This window comes from Eulemur rufifrons, chromosome 17, assembly GCF_041146395.1.
Source record: "Eulemur rufifrons isolate Redbay chromosome 17, OSU_ERuf_1, whole genome shotgun sequence".
NCBI lineage: Eukaryota > Metazoa > Chordata > Mammalia > Primates > Lemuridae > Eulemur > Eulemur rufifrons.
The window spans coordinates 53,451,170-53,471,933 of NC_090999.1; the positions used below are offsets into that span (position 1 = coordinate 53,451,170).

The 20,764-nt window shown below is 36.9% G+C and overlaps 1 protein-coding gene across 1 annotated transcript in view; it reads left to right on the forward strand.

Annotated features, from left to right (window-relative positions):
* Positions 1-13,206, forward strand: part of MSH3 (mutS homolog 3) — a 184,375-nt gene extending 171,169 nt beyond the window's left edge. The window contains exons 21-24 of the mRNA XM_069492006.1: positions 1,676-1,862; positions 3,441-3,570; positions 9,645-9,816; positions 12,584-13,206. Of these exons, the coding sequence (XP_069348107.1) occupies positions 1,676-1,862; positions 3,441-3,570; positions 9,645-9,816; positions 12,584-12,695 (601 nt within the window). The 3' untranslated portion in view covers positions 12,696-13,206. The remainder of the gene's footprint in view (positions 1-1,675; positions 1,863-3,440; positions 3,571-9,644; positions 9,817-12,583) is intronic.
* Positions 13,207-20,764: the final 7,558 nt, after the last annotated feature.

Below are 20,764 nucleotides of genomic sequence, written 5' to 3' on the forward strand. Positions count from 1 at the left end.
CTGATTCCTAAAGGTACCCCAATGATAGTAATAGAAAGAATACATAAGCAGCATAAAATCTTTTTGCAGCCATATTAGAGCAATGTTTCTAATATGTTTTAATCCTTTAGAGTTGGGAAGGAAAGCTTTATTATGTTGCTTTTATTTAATACCTGTTTTTGTTTGTTTGTTTGTTTTTTTAAATACCTGTTTATCAATCTCATCTTTGTGCCAAATGTTTTGCTAGGTCCTTGGGGGAGGAGAAAGGGTCACCAAATGACCAGTAATCCTCCCACCAGAGATAACTACTATAAACATGTTCATAACCTTCTATATTTTTTCTGTATATGTAGATTTTAATAAAAGTAACATAGTATACTTTTTAAAAATCATAATTACAGAAAGTTAATAAGGTTTGAGGTCAATAACAGTATTCGAACTTTGGAAAAGGTAGCCAAAATGTTCCTAAGTTAGCAACATTTCAGAAATTATGCTTTGTATTTATTGATTTTAAAATGGATAAAATTGACAGCACTTTGAGTAAAACTTTATTAACTCCATCAAAGATATAGTTAATTACGGTTTCTAAATACCACTGGTTACTGGAACAGTTCTAAGGCTCTGCCCATCTATGGACATCACACTTCATCTCCTCGCCATTTTATGGCTTCAGCCACACAGCTGGCTAAGGCTTGTTTTTACCATGAATTTCTCCAGAAATGAAAGGTACATTATAGTGCTGTAGGTCAAGTGTGAAGTGTGTACTCTACTTTATGCACTACTGTAACAAAACTAAATTGATGAAGGGATTTTGCTGAAAAAATACTTACCAGCATCCATAAAGCTGGCTAGTGGGTCAAAAACCTGAAATCTGAGTTTTACAATTAACTGCATGACATTAAGTATTACATAGTAATTATTCTGTTTCATTTTTTCAGGTTCCTTTTGCACTAACTAGGTGTTTTCTCAAATGTATTCTGTAGGACATTATTGCTATAAGGTGCTCTGGAAGAAATTTTAAGGTCCATGGTTAAATCAGTTAAATAAAAGCTATGTGCTAGAGATACTTCTCTAAGAAATGCACGGTGTGTAATCCAATATTACAGGTTCTAAGAAGTCTTACAGGAAAGAAATCCTTAAATATTTTAGACCCACTTCTTGAGATCTGTAGGAACTGTGTTTCATAAAATCCACCTTGGGAACCTGCAACCTGTATTAGCTGCTATCCAAGGTTACAAACATCTATAATTCTTCCAGTAAAAATTTTTATGTAATACTTTAATTCATAATGTCAGTATGAAATCTTAAGAAAAAACTGAAAAATCCTTTAATTGTACAGTATCCTAATACTGTATTCATGCTGTTTTAAACACAGCAACACAGGGAAGCATTGTGAATACCAGAACTTTGGTTTGGAAATAATTGGTCAGAAAAAGTTAGGTTCAAAAGTTTGCCTACTTTTTAGTTCTGTCCAATACCTGAGATTCTATCCAGAATGTTCCCGCAAGGTACACTTTGAAGTTAGGCACTCCTTACACTCAACATATGCTTCTTTTGTTTAATACAATTTCAACTATTGCTGGCTAAAAATACATAGATCCCTAGGGATCTTTTATATTTATTGTTAATAAAATAACGCTGGGCTTCCTAATAAGAAGTTAAGAGGAAAATCAGAGTGTTGTCATTTTACTTGCAGGATGGGTGCTGCAGACAATATATATAAAGGACGGAGTACATTTATGGAAGAACTAACTGACACAGCAGAGATAATCAGAAAAGCAACATCCCAGTCCTTGGTTATCTTGGATGAACTGGGAAGAGGGACAAGCACCCATGATGGAATTGCCATTGCCTATGCTACCCTTGAGTATTTTATTAGAGATGTAAGTATCCTGAATACCTTTTCAAAAAATAAATTAATACTATTTTAAATTGACAAATCATAATTGTATGCATTTATGGGGTACATGTTTGAATATGTGTAAACAGTGTGGAATAATTAAATCAAGCTAATTAACACGTCCTTCACCTTGCTTATCATTTCTTATGGTAAGACATTTGAAATTTATTCTTAATTGTGAAACATGTAATATATTATTATTGACTATAGTCATAGTACCTTTATGCGATCCCTGCATGCCTTTTTGTATGTGGGTGGTACGTACTATACAGATCACTTTGCTAATGTCAGTCTCCAAATACTCAATTATAATTGACCCTAGCCCTGCATAATCTATTTGATTATTAGAATGCTATACACTGAATTCAGATAGATTGACCCTAAATAATGCTTATAGTTGTTTGATGGTCTTCCTTTCTTTTGCTGAATCAAAATAAATCTGCTTGTACGAGAAGGGCCTCCCTGGCAATATTTCTAGTCAGAACTGTATCTTATTATCCTTGGCAAACTCTAAATCAAGAGCCGGGACCATACACCTCCAGCCAGATTCCTTAAAGAAAGACTACGAGATAGTGCCATTTCTACCCTCTAAAATACTTCTTTCACTGACATCCTAAAAGATCTCAATATAAGACCTTTGATCTCATCTCTTTGCATCCCTCTCTAATTTAGTAACATCATTCTTTCATTGCATATCTCTTTTTTCAGAGTGTATTTCTAAGCATCTCAGTGTGAAATTTTGTTTGTGTCAAACTTTCCATCCCTGTCATCTCTGTCCACCTCTCCCCTTTTGTTTATTTTCTGTGTGTTTGTTCATTTTGGTTTCTGCCTTTCTATTCCTCCCTCATAACACCTGCCCCAAGCCGTTCTTTCCTTTGGTCTTTCTTTTTCCATTTTTCCCCCATTTTATTGCTCTTTTCTTTTTGTCTTCTTCCCATTTTCATTTCTTCGTCTCTTCCTTAAGTAGCCAATAAAAGCATATTTTATTACTTATAGTTCTTTTCAAAAAACAACACAAAAATAAAATTACTTTTTCTTTAACCTTTTGTGGTCCTCAGATTTTTGGTTTTTGTTTTGTTTTTAAGGTGTAATTTCCATTTATTTTTTTTCCAGACAATAGTCTTCCTTCAGTCTTCAAAAATGTTAATGTCATAAAAGACAAGGAAAGAGGGGAAAAAAGAACTATTGGGACAATTGGGGGAATTTATGGACTATATAATAGCAATATATTTCTTGAGTATAATTTTATTCTGGTTTTAGAGGAGAATGTTTTTGTTCTTAGAATCTTAAATATTTAGGGATAAAGTGTCACGATGTCTACAAGTAATTCTCAAATGGTTCAGGAAAAAATGTGTGTGTGTCTGTGGGGGGAAGGGAGGAAGGAAGGGAATATGGCAAGATATTAACAGTTGGTTGCCTAGATAAAAGAGTACAGGGGTGGTCATTGTAGTTTTCTTACAACTTTTATGAGGATTTGAAGTTTTTCAAAACAAAATTTAAAAAAAGTTGTCATTAAAATTTAAAAGTAAAATAACATTTGTGCTATGTCTTATTGCTTTAGGTGAAATCCTTAACCCTGTTTGTCACCCATTATCCACCAGTTTGTGAACTAGAGAAAAGTTACTCACAACAGGTGGGGAATTACCACATGGGATTCTTGGTCATCGAAGACGAAAGCAAACAGGATCCAGGTAATGAAATATTTCCGCAGTAGGTACAAGTAGAATATTATTGGTTTTCATGTTTGACAACTCTAAGATTATAGGAATATGAACTTATTGCTTGTTTATAATGAAAGCTATGCATGTCAGTTAAAATAACAGTTTTCCAGATATATTTTTGCTAAGCTTTAGGTCAAGTAGACTTTACATTTATCCTTGCTATCTCTGAGTCCTCTGGTCTTCCTCATCTCATTTGTAATGGCAGACCTTTTTAAAAAAAAGACAAAACAAGAAGGAGGAGGTTGGAGGGTAGAGAGGGTTTTTAAGTTTTCCTCTTAGTGCCTTACATTCTTACGTGATTCATCTCAGGAAAGATGCCTTGATAGTCAAGTGCAGAGTATTATTTGTCATCTTTAAAAATAACCAATATTTTCCTCCAAATATCATTGAATAGTACTTACTAAGGGCCAAGTACTGTACTGGGCATATGTTTTATCTTAATATTACTAGGAAGCTGAATCTCAGGTTACGTGCTTGCCCATGTTAGCCACTCGGGTGTGGGGGGCGGCTAACCTGAGCCTAGAATCCATGTCTTCTGCCTCCAGATTCTCTTCTCTTCCACTCTGCTAGAGCTGCCATGGAGGATCTACAGTATTTTTCCTATCCTTTTCAGTTATTGCACAGACATGAGTCTTTTTATGAAAAAGAACATCATTAGCCAATAAAAATAAATTCAACTGCTGTAAGTAATATGGTAGACTGTAGCATATTTTGTTTTCTGTTCAGTAGTAATTTTTTTAAGCTACCAGCCTTTGGGCTTGTGGTGATTTGCACAATTGTTGTGCTATAATGGAAAATCCATTATCCAGGGCACTCCAGGGTCCAAATTTTATTTTGGAAAAGAAATAAGGATAGACCTGAAAAAGGAATCAGGCAACTGGCCCAAATAAAACAAAGCACTGGACCTAAAATAAATGTAATATTAGGCAATTCCTGTCTTTCACCACCATGAACTCTTGAAAAACACATCATAAATTCTGTCATGGAAGAAGTTTTGTATCTATTAATCTGCATCCAAAGTGACAGGAGGACACTTAAGTAAAACCCTTGGGACAGACAAAATAGAATTCACCAACAGGGAAGGGTCAGTGCCGCTAAGCATTTGATGTGAACTGACTGCTTAACCCAGAGCATGATACCTTTCCCCTAAGTGTTCTGGTATTTTATTTTATTGATTTAAACTTTTATCAATGAACATAATTTTTAAAATTAAATGATCTAAAAGGCTCAGGCTGACAAGTTTCTGTCCTCTCACTCCACACCTCTCCCCATCCCAGTCTTCAACTCTTTTCTTCATTTCTGTCATATTTCTCAATAATATGCATATTTTCCTATCTCTTGATTCTTCAACTTAATACATTATTGATGGACTTCTCATTGTGTTAGTTGGGAGTCTTCAGCCTTCCCTTCCCCTGTCCTCCCAATATAATCGTTTCATGTTTTTTGTATTTCATTCATATTTATAGTTTCCACTATTATTGCCATGTAGGTATTGCTTACTGATGAGTCAAGTATGCAGACAAGTACATTTTCTTTCTTTTACTACTTTTTCTATTTTCTTAAAGATAAGAACTGCCTTGTTCTTACATTTTTCATTTTGGCTTTTTTGTTTTTATTTGTTTTTTTTAGTCTATACCTGAATGTTATGTTCTCTTTGTGAAATGCTTCTCTGGAGGTTTTTCCCAATGATTGAACCTGGTGGTTCCAGTTTGTCCCCACTGAGATTCTTTATCCTGGCGCCCTTTGTCTTCCTCCTCATCTGAGCTGGCTGCTGTCCTGAGGCCTGTCTTTGCTAACATTGTAGGAATTCTCTTACCTCTCTTCTGGGCATTTGATTCAAGTAACAAAATACCCAGACTCACACTGGCTCAAACAATAAGGATACAGTAAATATAATCTCAAATAATCTCAAATTACAGGCACCTCAGGGGAAGAATGGGCTTTAGCTCCTCCTCTTTGTAATTTTCTAGGCTCTCTCTTCCTGCCTGGCTGGCTTCATCATCAGCTTCATCATCTGCTAGTGGCCAGATGGCTACAGCTCTTTGAGGCATCACGTCCAGAATTGGCAATATCCAAAGGAAGAAAGAAAAGGAACCAGCATATCCTGCAACTCTTTCTTAGGAACAAGGGAACCTTTTTCTCAGAGCCTGCTAGTGTCTCATGATTATGCCATCTCATTTTCAGAATGGAATCGCATGCCCATTCTTAAATCAGTTCTTAGTAGTGAGGATGGCAGAGATGACTTTGATGGGCCTACATGGACCAGGATTAACTTTTAGAGCTGAATATAAGGGTACAATCAGCTGAGTTACATGGTTAGGGAGTTAATTCCTTATAAAATCAGGGTTTTCTTAGGGGTGGAATCAGTTTTAGGTAGGCTACTACTAATATCAACCAAAGGAAGTAAAAGTTTTCAGGCTTTGCATGAATGAAAATGTCTCCACTATACCTCTATATTTGATTTATAATTCAGCTAGGGTTAGAATTTTAGGTTGAAAGCCACATTCACTCAGAATGTTGAAACGTTGCTTCATTGCCTGTTTCCTTCCAATATTGTTCCTGGCTAAATTTATGCTGCATCCATTACCCCTGCCTGAACTCCTCCTCTTCTAAATTAGAGGCCATCACTAAAATGCCCCAGAGGTCTTTTAGATGGCTTCCGAGATACTCTGCTTGTCCATTTCCCATGGTGTGATAGGTAAAGTAAGGGACAAGCAGTCAGGAAGCTTGTGTTTTGGTCTATTTCAGTTTGCATGGTCTTGGATAAGATTCATCTACCTCTAAATTTTCATGAATCTATCCTAAAAGAAATAATTTGATCAGCACATATCTCTTTAATAACTGCCTAGAAAAGTTTGGCTTTAAAATAAATTTAGCTAATTTTCTTTATAATAAGCATAAACATGAATTATTACTTTCAGTGACTCTAAGCAGTGCCAGATCAACTTTTCAGTAATATCCACTTAAGAAATTGTCATAGCTTGTAAGTCAAATCCTCATCAAGAACTTTTACTATGAGGCTGTAAAAAAACAAGTTGTTTTTGTTCATCTTCTCTCCTGCCTGGCTCTCTGCCTCCATATTTCTATCACACACACACACACACACACACACACACACTACAAAGAGGACTAAAGGCATATATAACTATGGAAAAAGCTATTCTTTGCCTTGAAGGTGTGAGAACTACCATAATTAGTATTAAAGGGGAGACCAGCATATGATAACAAACTCGGCGGCTGTTTGTGCTGAGGTGTGTGAACATGGTGTTCAAAACAGTGTAATATTTCATGTAATTTAGTGATATGTTATAGCTATATTATACATTACATATAAAAACATAATTATAGCTATATCTGTATATTAGTGTATATATACATACTACATATTACATACCAAAAACAAAAAAATTAAAAACCCACCAGCAAAGCAATTTTTGAGTAGGGGAGTTTTGTGGCATTGAGTAGGCTCTCAGAAACTCCTGGTATTGGCTGAATGGATGGACAGACGGACGGGCAGACAAACAGATGAATGAATCTTGTTTTAGAAGGACCAGCGTGGAGGCTAGGTTATACAGGAGAACCTGGAGACAGGGAAATCAGTTAGGACTAACCCAATTGAAGTGATAATACTATTTTCCTGTCTTAAAAATGAGAAAAGTTTGCCTTTTTGATTGCCTACCACTGTTCACTTCACTCTTAGTCTTGTGAGCATCTAAGAGTAACAAAAAATTATCTAGGTTCACAGGTATTGGTTTCTAGATGTGTCTTCCCTAACGTGTTTCCACCCATTTCCTTACCTGTTCTTTGTGTTCTTTAAGTTTTATTTGGGGGCAAAAGGTCTTTTCAGTGCTTTGTGATGATAGTTTGGGTCCGTGTGTTCCTGAGTGAGCTGGCATCTCTCCACCTCTCACTTCCAGCACCCACCCTTAGAAAGCTCTTATTTGTCTGTTGCTGAATTCTTATAGGAGGGTAAGGATTCCATTGTCCTTTCTCACTGTTTTGTTCAGTCTTTTGGTGTTTTAGTTTTTAACTGATAAAAAAAAGCATGCACATTTATCAAATAAAATAATGTCTGAGAAAATGCTCTTGAAAAACTTATAATAGGGTCACAGAAATCATTATACATATGGTCCATCTTGTACACATTTGCAACACTGTGCAGTTATATTGGATTTCATAATAAAAGCTACATTATCTGATGTGCTTTAGATTTGTCAACAATTAAACTGCATTCAGCATCATGTTAGTATTGGACTTCATTATATCCCAATTCTTTAAAAGTTGTAAATTCATGTGTATGTTTATGTGTGGCAGACTGAATTCTCCAGGAAACAAATTCTGAGATTTGCATTCAAGAGGTTTACTGGGGAGTGTTGTGTCATGATGTACACCTGCAGGCAGGACTGAGCAGTACTGGGCTGTGTGGCGTCATAAGGCTTCAGCCAGCCCTGTAGAGAGCTCTGAGGCTGGGATAGTCCTTTAGAGTTACCTCAGCTTGGGGTGAGGGGGCCAGGCCTTTATACCCTTTATTAGTTATCTTTATTAGTTTGGGGTAATTTGCAAACAACATACAAAAAATTACCCCCAAAACATAGCATCTTAAAACAACAAACATTCATTACTTCATAATTTCTGTGGATGAGGAATCCAGGAACAATTTAGCAGAACACCTCTAGCTCAGGATTTCTCACCAGGCTACTGTCAAGGTATTGGCCAAGACAGAAGTCACTTCAAGGCTTGACTGAGGCAGTCTGCTTCCTAGCCCACTCACATAGCTGTTGGCAAGCCTCCAAATTTTGGCAGGCCTGAAGCCCTCACTGTCGGTAGAAGACATCAGCTTCTTTCCAGGTGGGCCTCTCCCTAGGGCAGCTCACAACATGGCAGCTGGCTTCCCTCAGAGCAGGCAAGCAAGCTAGAGTGCCCAAGACAGAGCCCACAGTCTTTGTTACCCACTCTCTGAAGTGACATCGCATCCCATCACTTTTGTCATACTCTATTCATTAGCAGCGAGTCAGTGGGTCCAGCCCATACTCAGAGGAAGGGAATAATACAAGGGCATGAACATTTGGAGTCAGGGATCTTTGGTGGCCATCTTAGAGGCTGCCTGCCAACCCCCATAGCAACAAGTCACCAGATGCAGGCTGCCCTTAGAGGGAGTGTGACTTTGGGTGAAGCAGCTCTCTTTAGCTGCAGCAGCTCCCGGAGGGGCATACAGCTGAGAGTTGCAGGCTGGCAACCTTCCTGAGAGCTGGGGGAATCCCCTTAGTCCTAACTGGGATCCGGGTGGTACTGAATGGCATCCACATCAATACGTATAACTCTTAGTTAGCCAGAATATTTAATAAACCAAAATTTCTCAGTCTGTTGTTTAAACTGTGTAACATGTAATATTTCCTTATCTATTTTTAAAGGAGAAATTATATTGTGCCACATGTATCAGAATCACTTTCTTTTTGATAAAGGTCAGTTTAAATTTTGTGGTGATTTGTTGTTTAAAAACTATTTTAAGGCCAGGTGTGGTAGCTCACTCCTGTAATCCTGGCACTTTGGGAGGCCAAGGCAGGAGGATCACTTGAGGGTCAGGGGTTCAAGACCAGCCAGAGCAAGAGGGAGACCCTATCTCTACAAAAAATACAAAAATTAGCCAGGTGTGGCTCGTGCCTGTAGTCCCAGCTGCTTGGGAGACTGAGGCAGGAGGATCATTTGAGCCCAAGAGTTTGAGGTTGCTGTGAGCTATGATGACACCACTGCACTTGAGCCAGGGCGACAGAGTGAGAGACCTTGTCTCAAACAAACAAACAAATAAAAAACCTGTTTTAACTGAGCTAAAAGATCTTAAACGCAAAAGCATTTCAAAACAATATTTACCCTTTTTATAGATACGTAAAATTGACAAAAAGAGCTAACAGGTGATTAGGAACAATGGATTTCTTTTTCAGATTATAAATTTTAATAAAGTTATAAGGATTTATGTCTTCTTAATCCTATTTTTCAACTTTCAAGCCTGGTTTTGATATCCTTTTCCTTTTTTCTTTACTTAATAGGCAAAGAAGAACAAGTCCCTGATTTTGTCACTTTTCTTTATCAAATAACCAGAGGAATTGCAGCAAGAAGTTATGGATTAAATGTGGCTAAACTAGCAGATGTTCCTGGAGAAATTTTGAAGAAAGCAGCTCGCAAGTCAAAAGAGCTGGAAGGATTAGTAAATATGAAAAGGTCAGAATGATTGTGCTGCATTTTTTGTTTATAAAGAAACCTTCAAGGCCGGGCGCGGTGGCTCACGCCTGTAATCCTAGCTCTCTGGGAGGCCGAGGCGGGTGGATCGCTCGAGGTCAGGAGTTCGAGACCAGCCTGAGCAAGAGTAAGACCCCGTCTCTACTAGAAATAGAAAGAAATTATATGGACAACTAAAATATATATATACAAAAAATTAGCCGGGCATGGTGGCGCATGCCTGTAGTCCCAGCTACTCGGGAGGCTGAGGCAGTAGGATCGCTTAAGCCCAGGAGTTTGAGGTTGCTGTGAGCTAGACTGACGCCACGGCACTCACTCTAGCCCGGGCAACAGAGTGAGACTCTGTCTCAAAAAAAAAAAAGAAACCTTCAGAGTTGTCCAAGGGAGAGGATTGTCCTGTAAATGAACATCAGATCTACTTTTAAGCACCTCTTCAAATATTCCAAATTATTTAATTACGGTAAAGTGAAAATAGCTCTTGGCAAAGCTCAGGTGACTTCAGTCCATCTTTATGTATTAGTCAGATTTTATTAAGTTGCTAAATTGGTTTTTCAGTCATTTTTCTAAAGAATTAACTCCTTACTGTGTGCCAATATATTAGTTGTTTAAAACATTCAGTTATAAAAAACATTACTGAAAGAAACTTCAATATTGACAACTCCCAGAGGACTTCTTTTATTCATATATTACGTTCAGTTATGCAGTGATTGCGTTCAGAAATTGAGAATTCTATCAGGATATGAATGAAAATAGTAATGTTATATAACCATATAATCATAGTCAGTATCCACACATCACTTATTTTGTGGATTGTTTGTGACAAATTTTACATTCTCAACTGGCTTCTCTCTGTCACCTTGAATGCTTTCTACCTTTTACCCTTGCTGTCCAGCCAGTATGGAGTCAGCATATTAACTAATCTTAATATAAACCTGAGATACACTTTGGAAAGAAGATATTCCTAGGAATATATCATGTTAATAAATAGTAAATGACTGCCTTTTGTATCCCAAACATAAAATTATAAAACATCATCAGCTCCTCATCCACCAGCTGTCCCACCTCTGCCCTACCCGAAGAGCCTGATGTGCTGGGGGCAGGGCATTAGTGTCCTGGTCGATAACCATGTGACCATGAGTGAACAAGTTGTCGATCAAGTAGAAGGTCTTTGCTGGCTACCAGTGGCCCCCATGTTATACTCTAAGAATATTCTTTAGTTCTGGGAATCATTACCGAATTTCAATATTGAAATATTAATACCTATAATGTTAGTTAAAGAAATAGTTGCTAACTTGTATACTGAAGAACAGTTGTGCAGACAGCTCTTCCACCACCTCCTTCTTCCTGGGGTTCTGCCTTGCACGCCACACCTTGCCATGGTATATGGCGGTTGACCAAGTCCAGAGTGCTGGGACTCTACGAATGGCGCACAGCCGCCTCCATCAACACTGTGTCTGGCTCATTTCCACAATGCCAGATCAGAAACAAAGTGCCAGAATCAGTTTTAACCTATTTCTGTTACAAGGCAGATTAGGATAAAATTTTTCCTGAGAGGAAATTATCTATGACAATTTTAAAATAAACTTAGTCATTGTTCCTCTGCAAAATCCAAAGATAAATTTAAATCCTCTTTTATTGTTGTCTTATTATTATCATTATTCTTTTTCCCTGAAAAAAATTAGAATAAAAATTCACTACAAAGGATATATATGCAAGATGGCAATACAATATGATGATAGTTTACACTTGCTGCTGCTAGATAGCCTATAAAACAAGAACAAGAAAATTCACCGAAAACTCAAATATTTTAACTCTTCCAACTAGTACATGACATTTTGAAATCTGTAACGTTCTACCAACAAGATGAGAGAATTATTGGAAGAGCTTGCATTGGGATGGAATCTGGTAATGTATTAGGACACTATATTTACTATCTTACTTTTTCACTAAAAGTGCTTATCACATCAATTCCACTGGCTGGATCAAAGAAATCAAACTCACTCACATGCCTTCATGTGGATTTGTCATAATAATTAGTATTTATTGTGTGCAGAAACCAGTTGGAGCCGTCATTTGCAGCTGCCTAGACACTGAGCCAGTTACTGTTCTTACTGTTTTATATACAGTAACTCACTTAATCCTTATAACACCTTGTGAGTTAGGGGCTATCATTATCCCCATGCTATATAGCTGGGGAAAGGGAGGCAGCATGGACCAGAAACTGACGCAGGGTCACATAGCTAGTTGGTGGTGGAGCAGTAATTAGAAATCAGGTACTCTAGCTCCAGACCCTAAATACTTAACTAGGTTGCTACTCTGCAGGAAAAAAAGCAGGTCTGTGTTATGCTTGCATTTTACTCATTCATTAGCTAGCTTTATTTTATTAAATCAGTTTCACTTTCATCCTGGGAACACACCAGAGGAGTGTTTTTGTCTTCAGGTGCAAATAGACACACACAGCTATCCTCTGGCAGAGTTAGAAGTGGGAGGAGGTCAGGGTCTCCCCTCTGGGGGTGTTTTAGGAGAAGGCACAGAGGCAATAGGGGTGATCACTTACCTTGGTCCCTTGATTGATTATAGCAGCAGCTCTGAAAGCTCTTTTTGCCAGAAAGGTGACTCTGACACAGCTTCCTAACCACAGAGCCTACCTGGTATTGTGTTGTCATAGACTTTTTATAGCTTCCCTTGAGACATATTGTCCCTCAACAATTTCATTTATTAAATAAGAAGTATTTTCTTTTTTCTCCAGGAAAAGGCTGAAGTATTTTGCTAAGTTGTGGACAATACACAACGCAAAAGACCTGCAAAAGTGGACCAATGAGTTTGAAATGGAAGGAACACAGACTTCTCTTCCTGATTAAAATGAAGACTGAATTTTTGAACAAAAAACGGAGAATTAAAAATACCAACTGTACAAAATAACTCTCCAGTAACAGCCCATCTTTGTATGACATGTGAGCATAAAATTATGACCGTGGTATATTTCTATTGGTAACAGAGGCTCTGTGAAGAAAGTCTTGTTCAGGTTACTGTCTTTCTGACTTTTCAAAGTATAAACACCTTTGAATATTAAGACTTCCACCTTGTAATTAGAAAATTTCACAGACAGTAAGTTTCACATAAGATCAAAATCTAAATAAAGTCTTAAGTGGTAAATTGCAATTCATGAACTTTTGGAAGGTGATATAAAAATTTACGTCATATTTTTATTTGTTTCAGTTCAGATAGTTGGCAACTGGGTCAGTTTGGCAGGAATCTGGTCTTCCATTTGAACTAAAGTAATTTGATAATGCCACCAGTTTACACACCAAGAACATAAGAATTTTTGGTAAGGAATAAAAAGAATTATCAAGCTTTTAGAAACTAGAGCAGAGAAGGAATAAGGTCATATGAAATTTGAAAAGTTGCATATTTTAAGCAGTTTAAGGATTATTGGATGAAATTATTTGTCATTCAAATAATAAATACTTAATGAATACTTGCTATAGATTATGGCATGTCTTGTTGAATTTTGATGTCTTCAAATATCTGGCAATTGCCATTCTTTAGCCAAGGTTACTACTCTGACCATAGCAATAAACAGAACTGAACTTGTTCACTTTGTACTTTTCTATTAACCAACATAGCAAATGTATGATCTCCCTTATAGCTTAGTTGATTCATAACAGCCCTCCCTCCATGCAAGTTTAGGGTGACATGTGCTCAACTATGTCCCTGGGTTTTTTACAGCACTTACAATCTGGTTTCTCTTATCCATGTGTTCTTTCGGTTTCTAAATATATGATCTTGCACAAAGGCTCTCCATCCTATTTCCCACCCACTTAGTATTTTGGCTCAGTTAAATGTCTTCCCCACATTTGATGGACATGTTTATAATTCCTTCTTCTAGATTATTACCTTCAGTGAATCTAGCCATGACTCCAGACATAGGAGTCAATACAGTGTCCCCAAAGAGTGGTTTGTTGTTTCACTTTTGAGTGGCTCACACTTTAGCTCTCTGATTCCTAGCCTTTTTGGAGTTTAGGGTATGATGTAGTTTGATTGATTCCACCACTCCTCCAGAAATATTAACATGTAGTGAAATTCTCAAAATTGTCTCAAAATAGACTTAGTTGGAATGTACTCTTTACATTTAAAAAAAACTAAATTGTTTCGATACTCTATATGAGTGCAAATGTTTTATATTCTAAAACATTTAAGATTTCAGAGATGATGCTGTAACCTCACTGGCAGGCCAGGGAGAAAAGGAGATGAATCCAGGAATGTCATGCCCATGCCGGAGGGAGCTGCAGGGACCAGCAATCACTGGTAATGTCCGAGTGGACCTTCAGGGCTCCAGGCCAGCATCAGCATTCAAGCAGGTGGGAGTTCCAGGAGCAGTGTGTCCTGCCAGTGGCAACACACAGCTTCTGGCAGGTGACAGTGTGGAACAGTATAGGGTAGATTCTCCTGCATGAAGCAGGATGTCCACCAGCCAGCCAGCTCCAGGCAGGGGAGAAACCTAGCACTGCCAAACTGCATTTCTAAGTAGGGCTTATTCCCAGCCAGGTTACTGAGGTGCTGAAGGGAAAGTTGAGGCCGAATCTCAGTCATAAAGAATACACAAAAGCCATGGAGATGGGCAGGAAAGTTGCAATTGATTGGGTTTGTATTCCAGAGACCCAACTTAGGGCTGCAATTCGAATGTTAGATATGACCCACACATGTGAGAATGGGGATGTATTGCTAAGACCCTCCAGATTCCCTCCAGTACTGGGTGGGCCTGAGCCTGGAGGTTAAATGTCTTCAGCACTTCAGACTGAATGAAGCTGGGGAAGACAGGCTGACTGGTGGCCAATACATCAAGGAAAGTAACTATGAAATGGGAGATATTCCTTTAAGTGACTTGTCTGTTTTTAGCCGTAGAATTACAAATTAAGAGCTAGTGCTTCTACAGTAACAAACACCAATTCCCCTTCTAAATACAGACCATTCAATTTAATAACTCCAACCTTAGGAGGGAAAAAGCCAAAACGTATTTTAACCAGTTTCAGCTTTGACTTCCCTGCTGCTTCATCTCATTAGTGCTGTGTATTCTATACAGTTTTAAAAATATTCTTATTGTATAATAATATAACTATTACAAGAATATTTAAAAATCCACAGGACTATAATTTATAATTTTAAAAGAGAAAAAAGGGAAAAGGTAAGTTTTTAAGTTAAATTTTATAATTTAAAAAACACCTTTAAGGGAAAGAAAAAAATGTAAAAATCTAAGCATTTGAGTTACTCAGTCTATCCCAGTGGTTCTCAGCACTAAATGTTAAAATCAGGTGATTCCAAGTACCACCTAACCCAATTGAATAATAGTCTTTGGGACTGGGACCCAAGTTTAGTATTATATTTGTTATCAGCTTTATTGACATATAATTTATACACTGTACAATTCATGCATTTAGAGTGTATAATTCAGTGGGTTTTTATATTCACAAAGTTGTACAACTGTCACTATAGTCAATTTTAGAACAGTCTTATCACCCTAAGAAAGAAACCCTATACCCATTAGCAGTCACTCTCCATTCCTTCCCAAGATCTCCAGCCCTAGACAACCACTAATCTACATTCTGTCTCTATAGATTTGCCTATTTTGGACATTTCATATGAACGGAATCATACCATAGTAGTCTTTTGCGTCTGATTTCTTTCACTTAGTATGATGTTTTCCAAGTTCATCCATGTTGTAGCATGTATCAGACCCTCATTCCTATTTATTGCTGGAAACTATTCCATTTTATATATCTACCACATTTTAATTTACCTATTAATCAGTTGATGCATATTTGGATTGTTTCCATTTGGGGCTATTATGAATAATTCTGCCATGAACATTTGTGTACAGGTTTTTAGGTGACGAGGCGAGGCATGGTATTTTTTTTTAAAGCTCCCCTTATAATTTTGATGTGTGATCAGGTTTGTGAACCATTAGTCTCAATGATTACAAATGCAAAACAATATGTTTTATTGGGTTGACAATCATTTGGTCCATCTCTCCTCTGCTTTATCTGTCACTTAGGACAAGTATGGCATATTATAGATGCTGATAAACATTTGCTACAATAGAAAATAAAAAACAAACTCCTTCATGTTAGACACCCAATGAAAAAATGCTTCTTTTCATAATTAAGGCACCATTTCACTAGGAACTCAAGATCCTTAGAGAAGTGTGCTATATCTTAAGAAAGAAATAAAAAGGTTTGCTAACAGTTGGTTCAAGTTTGAGTTTGTTGTCATGGTGGTGGTGGTAATGGGGCTGGTGAAATAGTGCCCACTGCATGAATTCCAGAGTAAAGACTAGATTGAATTCAATGTGTTCTACAAATTAATGTTGACCTTTACTAAGTTCTGAGATCAATATTAATTACTGCTGTGCTATGTAATTATAAAAGTGCTATTTGATGTTTCACACCAAGGATATGGGTGGAGAGAAAAAGCAACTTGTATTAACACCATCTGTGGTTTCCAACTTTGTAATTAAGGCCAATTCCTCTGTGGAACATTGGGATTAGTATATGTGATTATCGTTAGGTTTATTAACATCCAGGGAAATATTACAGTTGGGGAAATACCCATTCTGGTTTACCTGGGACAGTTCTGGTCTACACCTATTTTTCTGGCATATTTATTAAAAGCCTCTTTAACTCAAAAGTGTTCTGTTATGGGTAATAACTTATATGGTTACCCCAATTATAGGTGCTATTTCACAATCATACTCACTGACTTGCTAGATTTTGAATGTCATTCTAAAAAATCCATTTTTTTCTTACCCATTGGGTGAACCTATTTTCTCCCCAAAGACCTGTCAATTAGAAAGAACAATTTTTGCCTGTTCTTGATAAGTGCTTTGTATTGTGGCATTTAGAAACTGCAACACTGCTAATTGGTATGTTAGAGCTTTACTACCTAATCTATTTTTGAGACTAAATCCCCAAAGATAACTTGGCATCTGCCTTGTTTCCATGAAATCATGGTGAAGAATGTATACCTACATGACTTCATGAAACACATAGCCAGGCTGTCTTCTTGCATAAATAATTATTAAGCTCAAGGGGAATGATCCTTTTCTCTGGTTGTTTTGTCCTTCGCTCAAATCCTCTCTTCATTGTCTCTGGTTGGTTGGTTGGTTTGTTTGCTTGCTTGCTTACTTGCCATTCAGAGCAGTCTTTTATTTCCACATCAGAAATATTATTTGCCACTTTAATCTCCTTTCCAGCTGCAAGCCCCTTGTTCTTAAGCTGACTTCCATGAAGCTCCCTTTTGGATATAGGGATATCCCACCTTCTATCAGAAGCACCTAAGAAATTTTTAAAATGCAGATTTCCAGGCCTCACTTTAAAGCTTTTGAATCTGAAGTTGGGACACAGAAATACGTCAATGTTAATTTCTGTCTTCATCTCAGGTCTGGTGTGGGGCCCTGGGAACTTCATTATTATTTTTTAATGGACTATTTCCTAGAGCAATTTTATTTTATTTTATTATTATTTTTTTTATTTCATCTTATTGTTATGGGGGATGCAGAATTGCAGGTTACATACGTTGCCCATGTACCGCCTTTCCCCCCAAGTCAGAGCTCCAGGCGTGTCTGTTCCCCAGATAGTGTGCATTGCACCCAGATTCAAAATTATACATACCATATGTTTCCATACGTTATGATTCCAGCTCAGAACGCCAGCTGAGAACTGGCATTTGTCACTTAGTAATATGCCCTTAAGTGGCCTCCATGTCTTTTCATGGCTTGATAGCTTGTTTCTTCTTAGCGCTGAATTTAATATTCCATTATTTGCATGAGTTAATCACGGACCTACTGAAGGACATCTTGGTTGCCTCCAAATTTTGACAGTTATGAATAAAGCTACTGTAAACATCTGTGTACAGGTTTTTGTGTGACGTTTTCAGCTCATTTGGGTAAATACCAAGGAGTGTGATTGCTGGATTATATGGTAAGAATATGTTTAGTTTTGTAAAATACTGCCAAACTGTCTTCCAAAGTGGCTGTACCATATTGCATTCCCACTAGCAAAGAATGAGAGTTCCTACTGCTGCTTTTCCTCTCCAGCATTTGGTATTGTCAATGTTCCAGATTTTGGTCATTCTAATAACATGTAGTAGTATATCATTGTTTTAAATTACATTTCCCCGATGACATGTGATGTGGAGCATCTTTTCATATGCTTACTTGCCATCTGAGTATCTTCTTTTGTGAGGTGTCTATTGAGGTCTTTGGCTCAATTTTGAATCTGGTTGTTCATTTTATCATTGTTGAATTTTAAGCATTCTTTGTATATTTTGGATAACAGTCACTTACCAGATATGTCTTTTGCAAACCTTTTCTTCCCATGTATGCTTTTTCTTCTCATTCTCTTGACAGTAGAGAAAACTTCGCAGAGCAGAAGTTTTTAGTTTGAATGAGGTCCAGCTAATCAATTCTTTCTTTCAGGGATCATGCCTTTGGTGTTGTATCTAAAAAGTCATTGCCGTGGCCAACCAAGATCATCTAGATGTTCTCCTCTATTATCTTCTATGAATTTTATAGTTGCACTTTACAGTGATCCATTTGAGTTAATTTTTGTAAAGGGTACAAGGTTTATATCCAGGTTCTTTTTTTAGTAGACTTTATTTTTTAGAGCAGTTTTAGATTCACAGCAAAATTGAGTGGAAATACAGATAGGACTTGGTTTTTAAGCTGAGTACCCTAAGTAATCCCAATGCAGATATTTTATAGAGTCTAGTTTTGAGAAGCATGGACAATACTGCCTTCAAATTCTTATTCATCAGAAGAAGCCACTTCTGCAATAACAGTGGGCCACTAATGTCTCTAAATCTTTAGATTTCTTTTTAACAGAATATCAGGCAAAAGCAAACATTTGAAGTTGCATTTTTGTGTTATGAGATTTAAAGAAGGGCCTATAAAGAACACACTTGATGCCTCACATTGTTTATAAACTCTCTGCTATAATGGTATTTTACATTGTAAATAATATTCAGATCAATGTATAGCATTATCAGACAAAGACTTAGTGAAAGTATTCCCAAGCACTAACTCTGCTTCGTGACCATGGGCATTATAATTTTCTAGTGATCAATAGCTTCTGTATTAGCACACACAGTATTTTAGGTTTCTAAAGTATTTGGCTGTAGGTACAAAAATATGATGGACTTAGAAAAGGGTTCTTGATGGACACAGGAATTAACTCATACTAAACAACAGGCAAACATATCCTTGTGTAAATAAATGCTGATCAGCAGTGGGTTAAGTTATACTGCAGTATTAGATGCTCCTAGAGCAATCACTCCTTTGTCAGAAGCCGTGAAGTCAGGTTTGAATTTAAAAAGTCATTCAGTTAATGTTCTCTTGCAGCGAGAAAATGCAATTCCTTATTTGTGGGAAGGAACAAATTGAAAATAGTAACTTTTCTATAGAATTAAGTACTAGAGACTTCAAGGTATCTGATTTAAATGTAAAAAATGCATTTATGAGTGGAAGCCAGTATAGGTAGTCAATTGCACAACACCTTGTTATTATATTCTGGCAATTTGTGACTAGCCCTAAAATAGAGAAAATAAAATGTTATATGAATGCCCAACCATAGTTAAGACCTTGTTAAACTAAAATGATTCCTTCAGAATGGCAACTTATCATAGGTTCATTGATCTGTGTCTAAATGAATAATTGCAAACTTCGTTAACAGTGATAGATTAAGTTTCAAGAGCAGAAAGACACTAGAGGATACACTGAGAAGAAAAACAGAAACAGTGGCCTAACCTGGGCTCATGGAAGAAGAGAAATTGGGATCATTTTCAGAATACAGCATAGTTCTATTTCTGTTGTTTTGTCACTTCATCAGCAATAGGCTTCCATTTCTCACTGCTTCTGTTTCTATTTGGTGGCTGTTCCACCATTACAGAGAATCAGCTTTTCTCTCTTTGTTTTTGCTGCATCTACCATTACTGACTTTTTTAAAAATTTCAAAATATCAAGGGAGTACAAATGTTTTTGTTATATGGGTACATTGTATAATGCTTAAGTCAGGGCTTTTAGTGTGCTCATCACCAGAATAGTGTACCTTGTACTTGATAAGTTTTTATCCCTCAGTCCCACCCTACCCCTTTTTTTGGTTTCCAATATCCTTTACACCTTTTTTTGCCTGTGTGTGCCCATCATTTAACTCCCAATTATTAGAGAATACATATGGTGTTTGTTTTTCCATCCCTGAGATACTTCACTTAAGATAATGGTCTCTAGTTCTATCCAAGTTGTTGCAAAATACATTATTTCATTCCTTTTTATGGCTGAATAGTACTCCATGGTATATATGGTGTATATATATACCACATTACATATGTACAGACAAAATAATTCAAATGACTGGATTTCTTATCAGAAATCATGGAGGCCAGAAAGCAGTAGAACATTTTAAATGCTAACAGTAAAGATATGTCAACTCAGAATTCTACATTCTGTGAAAATATCCCCCAGGAATGAAGGCAAAATAAAGGCCTTCTCAGAGGAAGGGAAAATAGAATTTGTCACCAGTGCACCTGCTCTAAAAGAAATGCTAAGAAAGAAGTTCTTCAGGTGGAAGGGAAGCTCAACTTCAGGAATGAAGGAAGAGCAACAGAAATAGCCAATATACAGATAAAATATACCTTTTACTCCTCTTAAGTTCTTTAACGTATGCATAATGGTTGCAGGGAAATGTAACACTGAATGGTGGGATTTTTGGTGTATGTGGATATAATACATATGATGACAACACAAAGGGTGAAAAGTAAAGAGATCTATATGGTTGAAAGTTTCCTACATTTTATTTGAAGTGATAAAATATTCTAAGTAGATTGTAAAAGTTAAGTATATTATAATCCTTAGAGCAATCATAAAAATATTATAAAAAGT